At 46.1% G+C, this 19,927-nt stretch overlaps 1 protein-coding gene across 1 annotated transcript in view; it reads left to right on the top strand.

Moving 5' to 3' along the window:
- The window catches only part of PANX1 (pannexin 1), a 55,730-nt gene extending 36,164 nt beyond the window's left edge, over positions 1-19,566 (top strand). The window contains exons 3-5 of the mRNA XM_012101551.4: positions 12,172-12,395; positions 13,760-14,409; positions 14,932-19,566. Of these exons, the coding sequence (XP_011956941.1) occupies positions 12,172-12,395; positions 13,760-14,409; positions 14,932-15,011 (954 nt within the window). The 3' untranslated portion in view covers positions 15,012-19,566. The remainder of the gene's footprint in view (positions 1-12,171; positions 12,396-13,759; positions 14,410-14,931) is intronic.
- The last annotated feature ends 361 nt before the right edge of the window (positions 19,567-19,927 follow it).

The following is a 19,927-nucleotide window of genomic DNA, read 5'->3' as shown; positions in this document are numbered from 1 at the left end:
TCAGTCACCTTTCTACCCTTGATGCCCAGGGATGTCTGAACTATAGGAGGGTCTCAGGCCATTTTTTATGCCCCATGGAGCTTTGTTAGAGAACAGCAGACCTGGGACTCAGAGCTTCCACCAGCTCCTATCCCACCACACATAGGACCTCTTGGAAAAAGTAAGGACCAGCCTAGAGGTCAGTAGCTTCCAGCCTGTGTGTTACTCCACCGTCAAGAAGACCAGGAATGAATTCATTTGGGGCTGTTGGTTGCAGCACAGCTTTGGGCATACACGCCTTTGCTTTCCGATGGGTCCATATGCTGCAGGTCCATTGCTGCCCGGGAGATCGCAGTGTCCTGCAGAGAAGAGGAGCAGGCCAGGAGCCTCCCGGGAGAGCGCAGGGGCAGGGCACACATAGGCTTCGCACTGTGGGGCTTGGGCCAGAGCCCCCAGGTTTGTACAGGAGAATGTTCTCTGCATAATGAAATGGCTCCACTGGGTCTTCTCTGTGCTTGTGAAAGTGGGACTTTGTTCCAACTTGTCATTATTTGAAACCACTGGTCTTTTTGTCCATCATGAAAACAAGTAGAATGTGTATCTTGGGTCTTCTCATCCAGCAAGGAAATCATGGTATGTTAGCTGCTAAAAAGCCAGAAGCCAACATTTGAGGTTCTCCTGCCTTGAGCACTTAGCATCCTTCTTTTTTAAAAAAGAACAGTGTAAATCATTTGCTGTGACTCAGACTTGTCCCCTTATGTCTGTGTGTCACGTGCCATTTGGCACAATGATGCTCTCCACTGACTCCCTTCTTTGGGGTTGGGCTTTTCTCTCTGACTTTCTTCCTTGGCGTTGATTGGGTCCTCATCAACTTTGCATGCCTTAGTAGCCAGAGCAGCAGATAATAAGGATCTTCTGTGTGGATGGGCACAGTTATAGAAACTGAATGTCTTTGTTTGCACATCTAAATGCATGCTCTTGCAGTTTGGTGGTGGTTTAGTTGCCATGTCGTGTCTGACTCTCATGACCCCATGAACTGTAGCCCACCAGCCTCTTCTGTCCATGAGATTTCCCAGGCAAGAATACTGGAGTGGTTGCCATTTCTTTCTCCAGGATTATCTTCCTGACCCAGGGATCGAACCCACATCTCCTGCATTGGCAGATAGATTCTTTACCACTGAGCCGTCAGGGAAGCTTTCTTGTGGTAGTTTAAGTCCATTTGTTTTAATGGTCTTCTGAGAATGGAAAGTTGTGATTAGTGGTTGGGCTGGGTGCTGATGGATCCACAGAAGAAGAATGTATATTCTGGGATTGTCCAGTGTAGGAGGTGGCAGGGATGTTAGAGACTGTGAAACTTCTAGAGCAGGAAGACGTTCAAAGACTCTGATCCAGATGCATTTTACATGTGAGGATAAGGGCATCCTGGGAGGTCACGCCTAGGAGTCAACAGAACTAGTTGCTGGCTGTAAGGTGAAAATCAGGTCAAGACTCTTGATGAAAGTGAAAGAGGAGAGTGAAAAAGTTGGCTTAAAGCGCAACATTCAGAAAACGAAGATCATGGCATCCGGTCCCATCACCTCATGGGAAATAGATGGGGAAACAGTGGAAACAGTATCAGACTTTATTTTTTGGGACTCCAAAATCACTGGAGATGGTGACTGCAGCCATGAAATTAAAAGACGCTTACTCCTTGGAAGAAAAGCTATGACCAACCTAGATAGCATATTCAAAAGCAGAGACATTACTTTGCCGACTAAGGTCTGTCTAGTCAAGGCTATGGTTTTTCCAGTGGTCATGTATGGGTGTGAGAGTTGGACTGTGAAGAAGGCTGAGCGCTGAAGAATTGATGCTTTTGAACTGTGGTGTTGGAGAAGACTCTTGAGAGTCCCTTGGACTGCAAGGAGATCCAACCAGTCCATTCTGAAGGAGATCATCCTTGGGATTTCTTTGGAGGGAATGGTGCTGAAGCTAAAACTCCAGTACTTTGGCCACCTCATGCGAAGAGTTGATTCATTGGAAAAGACTCTGATGCTGGGAGGGATTGGGGGCAGGAGGAGAAGGGGAGGACAGAGGATGAGATGGCTGGATGGCATCGCTGACTCGATGGACGTGAGTCTGAGTGAACTCCGGGAGTTGGTGATGGACAAGGGAGGCCTTTCTGCAGGCCTGGCGTGCTGCGATTCATGGGGTCGCAAAGAGTCGGACACGACTGAGCGACTGAACTGAACTGAACTGAGGCTCCTTTTGCCTCTTCAGGGTTGGGAAAGTCTTGTAGAATGGTGTGGGTAGCCAAGTCGTAAGTTTCTGATGTTAGTGAAAGATGGAGCTCTTTTTCTGGTGATGGTAGTCTGGCTTGTTTTGGTAGAAGTTTGGCTGAAACTCTGAGCCGAGGTCTTTCCATATTCATAGGACTGGAGACAAAAAATTGAACAGGCCAAGTTGGAAGGACCTTGGTCAATGCCCTAGGCTTGAAAGGCCATTGGTGAGGAGTGAGGGGTAATGCAGAGTTCACCTAGCCCTCATAGGATCTAGAACCTTGGTTCGAAGCATTTTAGCACCAATTAAGTGAAGGGAATTTGGGATTGTCAGTGTCTCTAGTCTGCTGCCAGCCAGAAGCAAAGTTAAGGCAGTCCTCACTGAAGGAAGTAACTTCATCCAGAGCCTCAGACCCTTGCTCCGGTTTTTCGCATGTGGTGTTCAGCACTCAATCAGAAATACCTGGAGTACAGGAGAAGTCGCAGAACTGGAGAGAGACCCTCAGTTCATGAGAGCGCCCTCAGCCCCTTGCCATTGCGCCTGCCCAGTGTCCCCTGCAGCACCAACCCCCTCTTTTTGGTGAATGGAGGAGCCCCTTCTCCTGATTGAAGCCAGACCCCCGTGTGACCCACCTGTGTTCTGGATCCCCCTCCCAGGTTATACAGACACCTCTCCCCATCTTTCTTGTCTGCATCCTCAGCCCTTCCCTTCCCAAGGGCTCTCTTCCCAGTGACGTTTCAGCGAGTCCACCTCTGCAATGCGTGCTCTTGTTGAGGTCCCCTCCACCCTGCTTGTTGCTGAGTTACTTCTCTCGGGGGCACGTGCTGCTTGCCTTCTCTGGCGTCCGGCCCTGTGGGCTGCGCCCTCCTGCAGGTGCTGTCTTGTCTCTTGGGGCAGCGTTGCCCTTCACCGGTCCCTGGGAAGCTAGGGTTCTCTCCCAGGGCACCTCCTCGGCACCCCTCCTGGAACCATCCCAGGCCCCGGTTCCTCTTACTTCCCCTGGGCCGTTACTCCCATGTCTTCACCCCCAGCCTGGCCTTCTCTCTTGAGCTCCAGATCCGCACGACCCGCTGAACCCCAAGCTTGGACCCTTGGAGGTCTGGCTCACGCCTCCAGCACAGCTTCAGAGCTGACCTTCCATCCCCTGCCTGGCCGCACTGTGACCTCTAGCTCGGTTCATGACACCAGCCACCCTGTTAGATCAGCCACAGATCTGAGGGCCACTGCGACTCTGTCTCCCTCCGCGCATCCTGTCCGTCATTGAGCCCTATCAGGTCTGTTTCCTTAAGCAGCTCTGAGCCCTTTGCCCCTCGGTCTGGCCCCCGGGACTGCCTGTCATCTTGTTCGCGTTCCGCACGATCACAGGAGCTCTTTTCAGCCTGACTGTCATTTTCCTGGCTTCCCTGATAGCTCAGTTGGTAAAGAATCCGATGCAGGAGACCCCAGTTCAATTCCTAGGTCGGGAAGATCCGCTGGAGAAGGGATAGGCTACCCACTCCAGTATTCTTGGGCTTCCCTTGTGGCTCAGCTGGTGAAGAATCTGCCTGCAACACGGGAGACCTGGGTTTGATCCCTGGGTTGGGAAGATGCCCTGGAGAAGGGAAAGGCTACCCACTCATTTCCCTAAACAAACACCTCCAGTGTCCTTATGAAATGTCTCTATTTCTTAAAAAAAAAACAAAACCACAAAACTATATTGGCTACCAAGTTCACTCCTTTCCGGCCCTGTGAACCATCCTCCCAACCTTGCCTCCACATGCAGCCTCACCCCCCGGCACCCAGGGCTCTGACTTCCTAAAGGTCTCCTGTTCCTGGTTGTTTCACTCACATTCTACTTTGAAGAGCCTTCCTAGCCCCGAATCCGGGGAACTCCTAATTTTGTTTTCTAGTCTCAGCTTAAATGTCATTTCCACCTAGAAGCTTCCCCTGAACCCTAGACTGAGGGTTGTTGCCAGTTCAAACTGCTTCCACGGCCAGGTAGGTGAACGTGAAGCTTCCAGGAATAGGACTGTGGGCTGGCTGAGTAGATAGTAGACCACATGCCCTGCCTCAGACATTCAGATCCTAGAAATGGGGCAGCAGCCGAGCAGACTATCTGTACCCGACCCTGGTCTGCATTGCTTGGTTGTGTATTCCCAGAGCAGCCTGCCCTTTGCATACGGTCATCACTTGCCTTGTTTGCTAAGTTGCTGTGAAGTGAAGTGAAGTTGCTTAGTCATGTCCGACTGTTTGCAACTCCATGGACTGTAGCCCACTAAGCTCGTTGGTCCATGGGATTTTCCAGGCATGAATACTGGAGCGGGTTGCCATTTCCTTCTCCAGGGGATCTTCCCGACCCAGGGATCAAACCTAGGTCTCCTGCATTGTAGGCAGACGCTTTACCGTCTGAGCTACCAGGAAAGCCTAGTCATGTCCAGCTCTTTGTGACCCCATGGACTATATCCCACCAGGCTCCTCTGTCCATGGGATTGTCCAGGCAAGAATATTGGAGTGAGTTGTCATACCCACCCAGGGATTGAACCCTAATGTCTCCTGCATGGGCAGGTGGGTTCTTTACCACTAGCACCACCTGGCACTTGCCTTAATTCTTCTCAGTTAATTCTGTATTTCCGAGACTCTTAAGTTCCATGAAGGCAGAGAGCATGACGTGTCTTGTTCATCCCTGTGCCCGAGGACTCTGCACCGTTCATAGTGGGTGCTTGGAACACACATGTAGATGGGAGGTGAGGAATGAGGTGGCTGCAAGTCCTGATCAGAGCCAGACTTGGTTCTCCAGGAGCCTTCTGACTTGTGCTCATGATGAGAGGGTTAGAAGGACAGACAGGGTTTATGTGAACACTGCTCAGCTCAATTCTCATGTCAGAGCTAAAACGAGAAGACCCAGGGACTTCCCTGGTGGGCCAGTGTTTGAGAATCTGCCTTGCAGTGCAGAGGACACAGGGTTAATCCCTGGTTGGGGAATTAAAATTCCACATGCCATGGGGCAACTAAGCCCAGGCACCGCCGTAAAAGATCCCACATGATGCAACTAAGACCTGCCACAGCAAAAAAAAAAAAAGGACCCAGAACCCCCCTGAAGAAGTGGAGCACTGATGTGTGTGTGGGCGTGATTTGGCGGGGCTTGATTCATGCTGGCACTCCTCCGCACCTGCTTTTTTCATGTGTCCAGCCCTTTTCCTCCTCCTTTTCTCTCCCACCCCTTATTTCTGGTGACTCTAGTACCTGAGTTATCTCTGGTGGAAATGTGGGTGCACTCAAAGGACCAGCACTGGCACCCCAGGACTGTTTGATAACTGGTCTTTTTTTGAGTGTTCTGTTCTCTTTGTTCAGGTTCATTAAGTAGGCAACTGTTAGGCACAATTTCTTTCTGAAACAGAAAAGCCAGTTTTTGACTGAAAAACAAACAGACAAAAACAAGAAGAAACTTAAAGTTAACAGAGTTGTCAGATCTTGCTATGTTTCCTTTAAGTGGATTCAAAGAAGCTTAGTTGGAGAGATTCTCTGAGGCTACCAGACCAGAGGTTTTCAAACCTTAGCACTATCCATGTGAAAATACAGGACCCAGGGCCCCAGCCAGACTATTGAGTTGACACGTGTGGGTTTGAAACCTGTAGGTTTAAGGCCCAGAATGTGATTTTTATCCACTTTTCAGGAGAGTCTGCTTTTGCTAGGCCAGATTAGGTTCCATTGTAGACACCGGTCATCTAAACCAGTGTTTCCCAAGCTGTGTGCACGCAGATTACCTGGATACCTTGTTGAAATTCAGATTCAGACTTTTGTATTTCTTTGCACGTTCTCATTTTGTAGTGGTGGTGGTTTTTCTTGTTGAAAACTGGACATTGTTGAGAATATCTTGTAGCCCAGCCAGATAGGTTACTAAACAAAAAAGCAAATAGCAAAGCAATCTTGGATGAGGGAGGGATCAGAATCTATAATCCAGAGTTGCCGCAATATAGACTCAGATTCAGTAGTCCTGATGGGGGCCTGCATTCTGCATTTCTAACAAGCTCCCAGGTGATTCTGAGCGTGCTTGTCTGTGGATCACTTGTTGCAAAGCAAAGATCCTGGGCAGGGGCTGGCAGACTGACATACGTGCCCCAGCCAGATCCAGCCCATCACCCATTTCTGCAGATAGTTTCATTGGAACACAGCCATGCCCTTGCCTGTGTACTGTACCTGTGTCTGCTTTTATACCTAGTTGTGACAGAGGCCATATGGCTCACAAACATTTCCTGTATGGCCCTTTGCAGGAAAAAAGTTTCCCACCCTAGATCCAGAGCTCCTAAGCCCTCCCAGATGATCCAGTGAAACAGAACTCACCACCTCACAGAACACTCCATGCCGTGTTCGTGCTGATCTTTGGGAAAGTTTTTCCTTGCTTCCTTGTGACTTGGTTCTAATTCTATTAACAGGAGTCTTTTCTTCTTTCACACACAAATGCTCTGTTTGCCATCTTCTCTTTTCCAAGTCTCTCTTCCTGTTAGGTCCCTCCCAGAATGTCACTCAGCACGAAGCCTGCTGCCTTGGGTGTCTTCCTTTGAGTGCAGACTGGAATGACATACTGCCTTTCTCCTCTCTCTGTAAACTGCTGATGCATTAGTCTTCTGGGGAGCCCTTCACTCACTGGGCTTCGTGTAATTGAAGTTATCTTTAAGTACGTTACTGTCCAAGCATCAGGCATCCAGGAACAGACATAATTTATGAACCTTATATGTCTCCTCCCCTATGGAATTTGTTCTTGATTAACGTGACCCCTGCTGACTGATCCTGAAGTGTTAGGGTGTCACATCCTCCATGCTTCGCTTGTCTTTTCCTGCACGTTCTGCTTGGATCCTAACCATGCTCTTGGCTTCTTTGACCATCTCTATGCTGCATAATCTGAAATTGGAAAGAAATGGTCAGATTTTCTTTTATTTTTAGTTATCTGCTACACGTCTCCTCCAGGCTACTCTTGACTGTGGTGTCTCGTGTTCAGACTTTCTCATCTCAGCTCTGTCTCCCACGTCACTCCTCTCTGCTCTGAGTCTGTTCCTCCTTGTTTCTTTATTTCAACCAATGGCGCTACTGCTCATGCCCTCACCTAAGCTGGAAACCCGGGATTATTAACCCTAGTTCTTCCCCTTTTCCATCCATCGCTTACAGTTGGGCACCGGAAGATATGTCTTCCCCTCTGTGTACTGAGTTGGCCAAAAAGTTCATTCAGATTTGGCCATAAGATGTTACTGAAAAACCTGAACTAACTCTCTGGCCACCCAGTAGCGCTCAGATCCGTCTTCTCTGCTGCTGCTGGCTTGTTAGTGCTTATCACTGCCCCTCTCTGCTGCAGTAACTGCCTGCCTCCAGTGTCATCTTTTCTTCACAGCTGTAATAATCTTTCTCGAGTAAATTTCCAACATGCCCTCCACCAGTGGCTTCCCCATACTGTGGGAATTTCATAATTCAGTCCATGCTTTCCCTTTGCGTGGATTTCCTGGGACTGCTCTGACAAGTGACCACACACTTAGTAATTTGAAACAACCGAGATTTCCTCTCTCCTAGATTTGGAAATCGGGGTGTCAGCAGAGCTGATGCCTACTCTGGGGCTCAGAGCGAGGGTCTGTTGGTGTCTGGCTGCTGGTTTCCGGTCACGGCTGGCGGTCTTGCTGGTCCTTGCCTTGTAGGTGCATCACTCTGGTTTCTGCCTCCGTCCTCACATAGCTTCTCCTCTGTGTGTCTCTGTGTCTTCTTATGGCCTGCTTAGAGGAATACCAGTCACTGGATTAGAGCCCACCTTAAGTTAGTTAGCTTGCTCCTTGGAAGAAAAGCTATGATAAACCTAGACAACATATTAACAAGCAGAAACATTACTTTGCTTACAAAGGTCCGTCTACTTAAAGCCATGGTTTTTCCAGTAGTCATGTGTGGATTTGAGAGTTGGACCATGAAAAAGGCTGGATGCCAAAAAATTGATACTTTAGAACAGTGGCATTAGAGAAGACTCTTGAGAGTCCTTTGGACTGTAAAATCAAACCAGTCAATCCTAAAGGAAATCAGTCCTGAATATTCATTGGAAGGACTGATGCTGAAGCTGAAGCTCCAGTACTCTGGCTACCTGATCTGAAGAGTCAACTCATTGGAAAAGACCCTGATGCTGGGAAAGAATGAAGGCAGGAGGAAAAGGGGACAAGAGAATGAGATGGTTGGATGGCATCGCAGACTCAATGGACATAAGTTTGAGCAAGCTCTGGGAGATGGTGAAGGACAGGAAAGCCTGGCATAATGCAGCCTGTGGGGTCACAAAGAGTCAGGCATGACTGAGCGACAGAACAACAGCAATAACAAGTTAATGTGACAGGCTTCCCAAGTGGCTCAGTGGTAAAGAATCCACTTGTCAGTGGGAGAAATGCAGGGGATGTGGGTTTGATTCCTGGGATGGAAGGATCTCATGAAGGAGGAAATGGCAACCCACTCCAGTATTCTTGCCTGGTAAATTCCATGGACAGAGGAGCCTGGTGGGCTGCAGTCCATTTGGTCACAAAGAGTCAGACACAACTGAGCACGCTGTGCTAAGTTAGTATGACCTCATCTTCACTAGTTACATCTGCAAAAACTCTGAATCATGCAATCACGACTTTGAAAGATGCTGAGACCTCAGAACTAACTGGGAGTAGATAGAACTTGGGAACAAAGCCGTTCCTCTCTAGCAGATGCACTTGAAAGCCTGGTAGTTTTTCCATTCTCCTTATTTGGACAAAAGGATTTTAAAGAATATAATTTCATGGCCTTTTAAAAAAAATTCCTATTTTAGTGGAATTAATTTTAAAACCATCTTGCTGCAGTTTCATTGAAAATCACTTTTTTCTTTCTGATGGAAAAGAAAAAGAAAGGTTTAACTATGAAGAAAAACTAAGAAATGGGACATTCCTCTACATTCTACTACAGGTGATCAAAGTACAAGGATATTTAGAAGAAAACAAACATTTGATATGTAATACCTTTAAACATTCATTTTTCTAATTGCAGTGAGTGGTGTTGAACTATTCATTGGTGCTAATTATTGCATGGTTTTGGCATGTTAGAAAAATTGTCATAGGCTGTAAATAGTTACTTTTCAATTCAAAAGAATGCTTGGAGGTAAAATGCTATTATTCAAATAGCTTTGAAACAAAAGTGACTTAAATACATATTCCATAGCCCCAAGTTAGAAACAGTGTTCCCTCCATGGTTCTCAAAGGAAATCCCTGTTTCTTCTGGTTATGGAAGGAACACAAACTCATTTTTACATGAATGGGCACCCTTAAGGGTGACTAGGATTAAAGGAACACTGCATCTCACTGTAGCCAACAATAAATCATGTGGCCAAAATGCAGCTACTCACAGCCTCTTGTGTGTATCATTGTGTAGCAGCTCTTTGTAAATTGGGTTAGTAATTTTGAGGACGTCATCCCATGCCAGAACCCCCGAGGGAAGCAGCTGCTTTGGTGGGACTTTGTGGAGTTTCTGAGCCATTTCTGCTATTTGTCTTGCCCGTGGGGCAGGGCTTCCTAATGTGGGCTCCATGATAGCGTCAGGAAGATTATGAACTGGGATAAGAAAACATAGGGCAGCTTTATTTTCTGTCTACTTCCAACTAAAACTTTATAAACCATGTCAGTAAGTAGTCAGGAATCCATAGTGGTATCGGTACCACCTGTCACTGTCACCCATAGAAGTCTCAGCTGCCTTGAATACTTTTTACTCTTCATCACTTCCAAGTTACTGTGTTGTTGGGCCATCTGTTAGATCCCATCAAATGTGCTAGATCCCATCAAATAAGAACCATATACAAATCTGTCTTTTAATGTGATAGCTGTGTATCAGTGTCATCCATTTCCTTTGTGAATTTGTGTTATTTTAAGCGTTTAAAAATGCTATTCTTCATGAAAAACAAGGCAAACTAAGCAACTGTCACAGAACCAAGGTTTCTAGGGAGACATGACAGCAAAATACAATGGATACCCTAGATCTTGGAACAAAAAGAAGGCAATAGTGGGAACACTGGAGAAATCCAAATCAAAGCCTGAAGTGTAATTAATGGTAATATAGCAACAACGGTTTCTTCCTCTTAACAAGGGTACCATGGAGATGTCCAGTGTCAGCAGTGGGGCATACTGAATGAAGGTCATTCAAGAACACTCTGGACCATCTTTGCAACTTTTCTGTACATCTGTTAATAATCTATAGTGGCTTCCCAGGCTTCCCCAGTGGTGCTAGTGGTAAAGAACCCACTTGCTGATGTAGGAGATGTAAGAGATGCATGTTTGATCCCTGGGTGGGGAAGATCCCCTGGAGGAGGGCATGCCAACCCACTCCAGTATTCTTGTCTAGAAAATTCCATGGACAGAAGTGCCTAGCAGGCTGCAGTCCATAGGACCAGAAAGAGCTGGATGCGACTGAGCACACGCACACACACACGCACACACACACACACACACACACACACACACTTCTGTAGTGAGTCACACTCTCACTTGGTCTGCTGCTGCCTTCCAGAGATCACACACACATACACACACACGCACACACACACTTCTGTTGTAAGTCACACTCTCACTTGGTCTCCTGCCGCCTTCCAGAGATGTTGGGGTGGGGCTTTTGTGTCAACTCAAGGCCTTCATAGCCTCTTTCTGTTACAGCTCTGAGGAGTTATGTAGAGAGACCAGTCCAAAGGGAGGGAGAAGTTTTCCAAGAAGTAAAATAATTTGCAGTGTATTATGGTGAAAGAGGCATTGTTCTGGGATCAGAAAGGTCCAGCTTTGTATTCTGTCTCTGTCACCAGCTTTGTGCTCCATGGCCAGAAATTGCTCTGGACATCCTCTTCCTCTTTGAAAAATGAGGCCATCAGTAATGGCTTTGCCAAGGTCATTGTGAGGATTGACATTAGCGTGGCCACTTAGTAGCCCTTTCGTTGGTTCTGGTTGGTGTGTTTTAGTGTCTGTGACATGCCAGGCACCATGCAAAGCATTTTTCATAAGGTATCTAATTTAATCTTCATAACACATGTATTGCATGACTATTTCATAGATAGGGAAACTGAGGTCAGAGGCTCAGCAACCTTGCTGTTCAGGCCACTACCTGAGCTTGACTTCACATCTGTGCTGGCTGCAGCTTCCTCTGTCTTTGAGGCTAAGCCTTTCCCCCCTTCCCGAGGGGTCTTGGTTATGGGATGCTCTTCGCCGTCTCTGACTTCTGAATCCTCTCTTGTTGATTTTGCGTACCATCCAGATTGGGATGCTCCCCCATGACTGTGGTTCATTATGGTTGGCTTCTCCCGACTTGAGATTACCTGGCTGTAAAATGAGAATGTTGTGTGGTCCTCACGGTCTGTCCCTCTACAGAAGATACGTTCTGCACTTTGTGGATTTTACCTGCTTATTTCTGCTGTTTCATGGGGTGTTTACTGGGTCACTGAAACCAACATTTTTCTGATTTGTTTTGAGCAAAGTTGTGCATTTCTGTGTCATTCTCCCAGATTCCAGAGAGGGAGAAAAAGAGTTCCAAAAGCCTTAGTGACCTCCTAAAACCATAGCGATTAAAAAAAGAAAAAAAGAACCTGGAGGCCACTGTAACATTAACATCTTCCTTAATTGTGATTTTGCTGAGGGATTATTTTAAAGGACCAGGGAACAATTTTATTTTTTGTTTCTTTCTTTGATTAGAGTGGAGACATCATGTGCCATGATGTACTTGCCAATTATTTCAAATTGAGTCTAGCAAAGTTGGAGAGTGTCAAGTATTACCTGGACAGGTGAATTTAGCCATAAGATGTAGCTACTGGGTAAGGAGCCTGATTTTCACAAGCGATGTGGAGATGCCTTTAGTGTGAAAATGAGAAAACCACTAACAGTGCTTGGCATGGTTACTTCAGTGGGGGCTGGGGGGTCTGGTGATTGCATGATCTGCTCCCCTGTTTTTCAGTTTTTCCCCTACATCCTGCTGCTGGTGGCCATCCTGCTGTACCTGCCCTCCTTGTTCTGGCGTTTCGCAGCTGCTCCTCATGTTTGCTCAGATTTGAAGTTTATCATGGAAGAACTCGACAAAGTTTACAACCGCGCAATTAAAGCTGCAAAGAGCATGCATGACCTTGACTTGAGAGACGGTGCCTGCCCAGTGCCAGAAGTTAATGAGAACATGGGGCAAAGGTAACTCAGCCCCCAACCCATCGGGATTTGGGAGTACGAGTTTGCTGCCCTTCTGTCCATCTGGGCTTCAGGTTCTCACTACTAGTACGTGGGGGACTGCCATCTGCCTCGTGACACCCGGGGGGAGCCAGGAAGGCCCGCCCTCCCCAGATCTCACCCTGCCTGTCTGCCCCAGCCGCGGTCCTCACCTCAAGTCCTTCCCTTGTGGAGTGAAGCATCACTCGCTCATGTTCTCAGTTGCAGGGCGAGTTGCTTTGACCTTCCCCTTCATGGAGAAACACAGGATTATGAGGCTCCTGGGCACCGAGATTGGACATGAGGGAACTAAGGAACAAGTAGACAGCACCTTGCTCTTTTGGACATCCTTCCTTTGGTTTTTGTGATTGACAATAGCAGTAATAGCATTAGTAGGTCTCATTTTGGGCTTCCCAGGTGGCTAGTTAGTGGTAAAATATCTGCCTGTCAATACAGGAGATCCAAGAGACGTGGGTTCAATCCCTGGGTTGGAAAGATCCCCTGGAGTAGGAAATGGCACCCCACTCCAGTATTCTTGCCTGGAGAATTCCATGGGCAGAGGAGTCTGGCAGATCACGGTCCATGGGACTGTAGAGAGTTGGACACAACTGAGCACACAGCTCTCAGTTTTAAAAGTTCTTAATATAACTCAGACACTGTTGAGTTTTCCAAAGTGCGTTATCTCATTTAATATTCAAAACATCATTACAGATAACTGCATTTATTTATCCCCCTCACTGCCGTTGTCCAGCCCCCCACCCCCCACCCAACCCCCCAGTTGAAAACTCTGTCCTGTAGCTTTAAGTGGGAGACCTGGAACCAGGACCAGGTTTAGCCCACAGGCTAAACCCACACCCTCTCAGCTGTTTTCCTCCCACTGCTGGCCTATAGGAAGCAGATGTGTTCTAGTTAGGCTGGAAAAATTGTCTTTATTCTACACACTTGAATGGAAAATTATAGTTTAAAAAAACAGCAGTAGAATATGAACAATCAAGTTCATGTAACAAACATTTACCATTCACTGGGATGACTGAAGCAATTTAGCAGCAGCAGCAGCAACCAGGAGTTGTTCTAACAATTTACAAGTAGCAGCTTTAACGAATTAGACCTTCCTTAAAATATCAAGTGAGGGGAGAAGGCTTTTATTACTTTTACTTTTTTCTTATTCAAAAAAACAAACAGACAAAAAAAAAAAAACCTAATTTTATTCCCTGGGTACTCTAGTGAAGTTATAGGTAGAGAAGTATGGAAGGGAAGGTGATGGAAATTTTCCATGTGGTAACATTGAGTGTGTTTCTATTTGATGGTCTTGGTGAGGGTTTAAATTATTTTTATTTGTTTCTTTTTAGTTCACAGGAAAGCCACTTCAGGTACCCAATTGTGGAACGGTACTTAAGGACAAAGAAAGCCTCCAGACATTTAATCGTCAAGTACATGAGCTGCCGGGTGTTGTCACTCAGCACGATACTGTTAGCCAGCATCTACCTGGGCTATTACCTGAGCCTCTCCTCCCTCTCGGATGAGTTCGTCTGCAGCATCAAATCTGGCATCCTGAAAAATGACAGCACTGTCCCTGATAAGTTCCAGTGCAAGCTCATTGCTGTTGGTATCTTCCGGCTGCTCAGTTTCATCAACCTCGTAGTGTATGTTATGCTGGTTCCGGTCGTGGTCTACTCCCTGTTTGTTCCTTTCCAGCAGAAGCCGGATGTTCTCAAAGTGTATGAAATCCTGCCCACGTTCGACGTTCTGCATTTGAAGTTGAAAGGGTACAATGACTTGAGCCTCTATGTTCTTTTCTTGGAGGAGAATATCAGTGAACTCAAGTCGTACAAATGTCTTAAGGTCCTGGAGAATATTAAAAGCAGTTGTCAGGATGTCGACCCCATGGTGCTCCTGACCAACCTCGGCATGATCAAGATGGACATGGTTGATGGCAAAAATCCCGAGCCTGTGGAGATGACGGCAGAGGAGCTGGGGGACCAGACAACAAAGCTGCAAGGTAGGCCTGGCTCTCGGGGAGCTGGGGAGCCCACGGAGCCCTCTGTGCGCCTCCGATGACTGACTGACAGTCTGCCCTGCCCACTGGTGTTAGCCCGTTTCTTCGGTGTGATTAGCGGAAACCCCTCAGTGCTGGGAGAGAGGTGGGCGTTGGTGCTGCATCAAGTTTCCAGGGGAAACACCTGTTGCTCTACCTTCTCATTCTCTTCTGCCTCATACTCCACTTCTTGCTCGAGCATTCCTCTCTGACATCACTCTTGCTCATTTTTGTTCTGTTTTACTGGCTTGTCTCCCTGTCCCTCTGATCGTCTTGTTGGTTGTTCTCTGTCTCTTACAAAAGGAACTGGGAATTTATTGAGTTACCTGTCGCCCTGACCCACCTTCAGCTGTTCTGCAGTGAAGCTAAGATTAAGTGGATAAGGCAGAAACAACAGCTAGATTGATAGCAGAGGAGAAGTTAGTTAGTGCCAATGGAACCTGCCGTGGGATTTCAGTCATAAATGCTTGTTTTCTGTTCTGACAGATTTAAATGTACACAGTGAAACAAAAATAAGTAATAGAGAGAAGAATGCCCGCCAGAGACTTCTGGACACTTCTTGCTGATGATTTTTGTCCTGTGAACTTCAGATCGGTGACTCTGACCTGGGATTCGTTTTGGCTGCAGCACCTCTGGCAGGCACCTCTGGCAGTAAATGGTTCTCAGCAGAGGTACTGAGCATGTCTTACTGAGGCCCTGGTGGAAACAATGGTCAACAAACATCGTGGAGGGTGGTTCATGAACTTCCTACGAGACAATGCGGAAACAAGTAAGCCTTGGCAAATGTCAACGCGAGCATCCTCATCAGATGTAAAGTGGTAAGGTTAATCCCAGGAAGAGGAGAAGCGCTTTAGTGCCACAAACAAAACGCCTTTCTGTGCGCATGGTGCAAAGAGCCTCCGAACTACAGAGAGCAAGGACTGGGGGAGCTTTTTGTTTTATGGGATGATAATAACAGGGTATAATTTAATATGAATCTTGTCTATGTCCCAATGACTGTTGGAGGAGAAAACATTCACTGACTGACTCTGGACCCATGGGGGCCTCTTCCTGGAGGTGCCCTACGCTGGAAGAATCGCTGGTGCTTCCGTTCTCATAGTCAGGCTCTGGGCCCTGCCACCTGTCACCCTTGGCCGACTGAGACCCTCTAACCACCATGTGATGCCCTGCACTGCAAAGGGCAGTGGACCCAAGTGCTGCTCTGGCTGAGAACTTTGTTAATAAGGTAGAGTTGAAAGGATGTTTAATTGTTGACTTCCATGCAGCAAGGAATGCTTCTAAATGAACCCAGTGGGGGAAAATGAACATACAGAACAAGTTAAAATGACTACTTTAGAAGAGGTTGTCTTCAGGGCATTCCTCTTATCAAAAGCATTTGAGACAGGATGTTACTGAGGCAAATTCACAGAACACAGAAGGCTTAAAGTGAGGGACATTTTTTGCCTATTGGGATCAGAATGTATAAATGACATTTGCCATGTGCACATTGACATGTGCTCAGAGCCAGAACAGTTTCACAGTTTATATTTAAAAGCATCTTTGAAAAATTCATCTAATTTTAGAATTGTATGATATCAGAATTGAGGCCATTTGGGAAGAACATTCTAGCATTAATGTGGAATTATAGAATCAGTGTTACAAATAGGTATATTGTGTATCAACCAAGCGTTATTTCGTAAACATTCAAGGCTGACTGGGAATATCAAAAACCTTTTCCCAATTCCAGTCATGTAAATAGATCCCAACTATGTTTACATTTTATGCAAAATTCTTAAGGACATCTGTGGACCTTCCTGTTTTTATTCTTGGAAAGTTAAACCTAGTACATTGCTACTGAATAATCCTCAGGAACCTCAAGGTTTATGTGTGGCTCTTAGGGACAGTTGTTTACGTGATCTAATTACATAAGCTGCTCTCTGCCTTTCAGAATATTCGCAGAAGTGAATTTTATTTGTGCCTCTGCGATGGTTTCTGAGATGGAAAGCTAATAATAAATATCCAGGATGCAATCAGTGTTTTAAATTATTCTTACTGCATAATATTTATTACCCTTGAATGTGTGACTTAGAAATGTCAGTAATCTAACTCATCTATTTTGCTACTTTTTATATCACTGTATCAGATGTTTTATTGTAGTGCCCTCAACCTGTTTCTTTGTGTAATTTGAAAATTTTCTGAAATATAGTTTTCTATGACTTGATTTTTTTTCCCCCCAAAGCCTCAGATTCTCTATAGACTGCCCCTAATTTATAGTTTGAAGTGGATACGTTATTATAGGATATCAGGAACTCTCTCAGCCCTGTCACATGTAATTCTTTAATTAGAGCCCTTAACGTCTGTGGATCCCCCCATCCCTACTCTCTGAGTTCCAGTAGCATCTGTGATGTCCCAGAGGTCAGCTAGTGACTGGCTGCGTGGATGTGAATAAGGCTGGTGCCCACCTTCGAGGAAGTCAGAGACTAGTAAAAGGCAGTGAAGACAGAGGCAGGTACCAAGAGGAAGAGTAATAACCACAATGAAGGTCCTTCCAGAGAACTCCTAGCAAACGCTGTGTTCTTGGGGAACACAATACTGTTTTTCTCTTTCCCATCATTTGTAGCTGATAGTTTTGAGAGTACAGTTATTGCTTGTCCCGGAAGTTCTTTAGCCATGTATCTCCCAAGCTGAAGCTTGAGCAAAACAGTAACATAGACAGTGATTTTGAACAGAAAGAGCTCCAATCGCACTTTGTACCTTACCTTGCAGGACATGAGGAACACAGCCTGGAGGTACATGATACTGTCCGTGAACAGTCACGGCTGTAAGAGGCTAATGGGGACATCTGGCCATAGTTTTGACTTGAGGAAAAGTGTTACTAGGAAAGTTAACTTCTCCATCTACTGCTGGCTTAGGTGAGGACTACCTTTGAGTAGATTCCCAAGGATGAGGAATCGATCATTGCTTTACAAAAGGGGGCACACAGATCCTAAATGACTACTGCCAGTAGCAGCTAACTTTGTTTCCGGCCAGTGTCTTCCTAATAAACTACTACACGTCCTCTAACCGAGGCTTCTAGCACCAGTGTTGTGTCTGTGGTCTGACCGATCGTTCTCACAGCAGTGGCCGGCTCCTCCTTTAATTTCACCAAATGACAGGCAGACATACTCTTAAGACAGAGCCTCTTAAACTTTTAGGAAGTTACAAACCCTCTTGTAAATATATTTTCTAAAGCTAGGGACCCTCTTCTCAGACACACACACAACACTAAATACCCTTCAGGGGTCTTCGTGGTCCATACACCCCAGGTTAAGAAGCTGGGCTTTAATGGCTGGGGACCAAGCCACGTGGCAGGGAGGGTCCCGTAGCCCTTGTGCAAAGTCACCGCTCCCAACAGTAAGTCTCCGCTGCTCGTTTACGATTAGTGTTTGCACACTTAGAATGAGCTTTCCCCTTGAGGAACTGACATCGTTTCCTCAAGTCAGACTGAAAGAGTCCATTAAAGGAGCAGGGGGCGGGCAGTAGCCCGGCCTGATCAGGGGTCCGCGCAGACTGCGTCCTCTCAGCCTCCAGACTGGCATCATCCCCTGCAGCCAGCCTTGCTGGGCTGGGGGAGGGTGGGCACACCCCTGACCCACACAATGCTTTGTCCTACTTCGTAAGTGTCCTGGGAGAAATGGAGAAATGTGCCACATTGTATGGCAGGTCCTGTTGGGTGTTCGTGTTTCTTTTGTGGAGGCTTCCTGCTCTGAGCACCCTCTCCTTTGCAGGGATGAGCTAAGCTGGGACAGCAGCAGGCCACTGCAGGCACTGGCCCTGTGAGAACTGTTCAACTCTTAGAGCTGGGTTGTTGCACAGCTTTTAAAATGCATGCATGTTGGTTTCTTTTGCGTATTGCGTTTTAAACTCATTGCTATATCATAAATTCCAGGAGAACAGTGACTGGCTTGGACTAGGCATTCTGTAAATACTTGAACAAAAGAACACACCGTTAAAATAAATCCTAGTTTGTGAACAACTGTAATTTGATTTTAAAAGGCAAGTGGTCCTCTGCAGGTCAGGGGAGGGGATTCTTAGCCTCTTGCTGGAGAAAGGACCTGTTCTGCAAATGGATAGATTTCTGCATGTAAGTAGTGCCGGTTCTTAGCTTTTTGTTTTGGAGTGAATTGCGATCCTTTCCATGTTCAGTACAAGTTTTCAGTGTTGCCTCCCAATGATTAGGGCAATTGAAGTTATAAAAGTCTCTGTAATTTCCCAGCATAATTTGAAAAGGGATGCTGACTGAAATGTGCAATTCTGAGTAATTTCATCTGAGGGTACTAGGATGAAATGGCTCCTCCTGGGCAGTCATTGGCATTTTTGTCCTGTTTTTCACAAGTAAAGTAAAACCTTTGAAAAAGTTTGGCAAAGATGACATTGTGTTGTTTATGGATTGTAATACACGCTCATCTGTGATTGGTTTGTCCTGCCTGCTTTAGATGAAATGTATTGTGTTAGGGGGTTCTCTTATTTGCTGTAAGAATACTTGTCTCTTAAAGCACGTGTTTTGATCAGTCATTGTTCCTGAAAGTTGTAAGTTTCTCATGCCTTGAATACTTTCTCTGTGCCTCATCAGAAGAGGAAAAAAGAATTTTACAATATCCCAAGGGTTTTCTACAAAAACTGAAGCCATCAGCTCCTCTTTAACAAGTTGGCTTTTTAAAAAACACAATAATGACAATTTAATGATATTCCATAAAGTGGTGCTCTAGGCATAATTTACATTGTTTTTAATGACTACATTTCTTCAAACCTTTTAAAGAAAGATACGTTTTTTTTTTTTTTTTTCCTTTCCGTGTCATTTGGTAAGAATGATTTGGTTTCTATTCCACAGAGGTTGAAGGATGGGAACAAATTACAGTCTTAGAAAATGACTGTTAAAAACCAAGAGCCTTGAAAACTCTGTATTTGGCTGGTTATCACCATTCTGTTTCATATTTCTACATAAGTCACCTGTCCACGCCCTGCCCTCTGACCATGCTGATATTTAGGGAGAGTGGAAAGGCTGAACACCAAGGCTGCTATGTCTGTAGGTAAAAGTGAAATGGTGTTTTTGTTCTGCACTGTTGTGCCTACCTTAAATAAAACTTTGTTTCTAATGAAAAATGTGCCTTAATGTTTTTTGTCTTCTCTTCAGGGAAGATGTGGCAGAAGATGAATCCCAAAATGTCTTGAGGCCTGTTCCTCCGCTGAATACCTGAGATTCAGTAGGCTTCATGGCACACATGAAAATCCAACTAGCTGGCAGTAGCTAAAGGAAAAAAGTCCTTGACTAAGGGCCCACAGAGTCTGGAATTTCTGAGGCAGAGATCACATGCTCTCTGATTGGGAGCTGTGTGCCCACCCGGGCGTGGAGAGGGAGGGATGAGGGCTTAAACCCTCATGTTTAGGATGAGACCCTAAACATGGGTCTGCCTGTCTCCATCTCCCAAGAAGGGGACTCTCTTGTACAGTGGTCAGTTAGCAC

Source organism: Ovis aries, chromosome 21, assembly GCF_016772045.2.
Source record: "Ovis aries strain OAR_USU_Benz2616 breed Rambouillet chromosome 21, ARS-UI_Ramb_v3.0, whole genome shotgun sequence".
NCBI classification, from domain to species: Eukaryota; Metazoa; Chordata; class Mammalia; order Artiodactyla; family Bovidae; genus Ovis; species Ovis aries.
The sequence above is the reverse complement of the archived record's forward strand: the minus strand, read 5'-3'. Positions and strand labels throughout refer to the sequence as shown.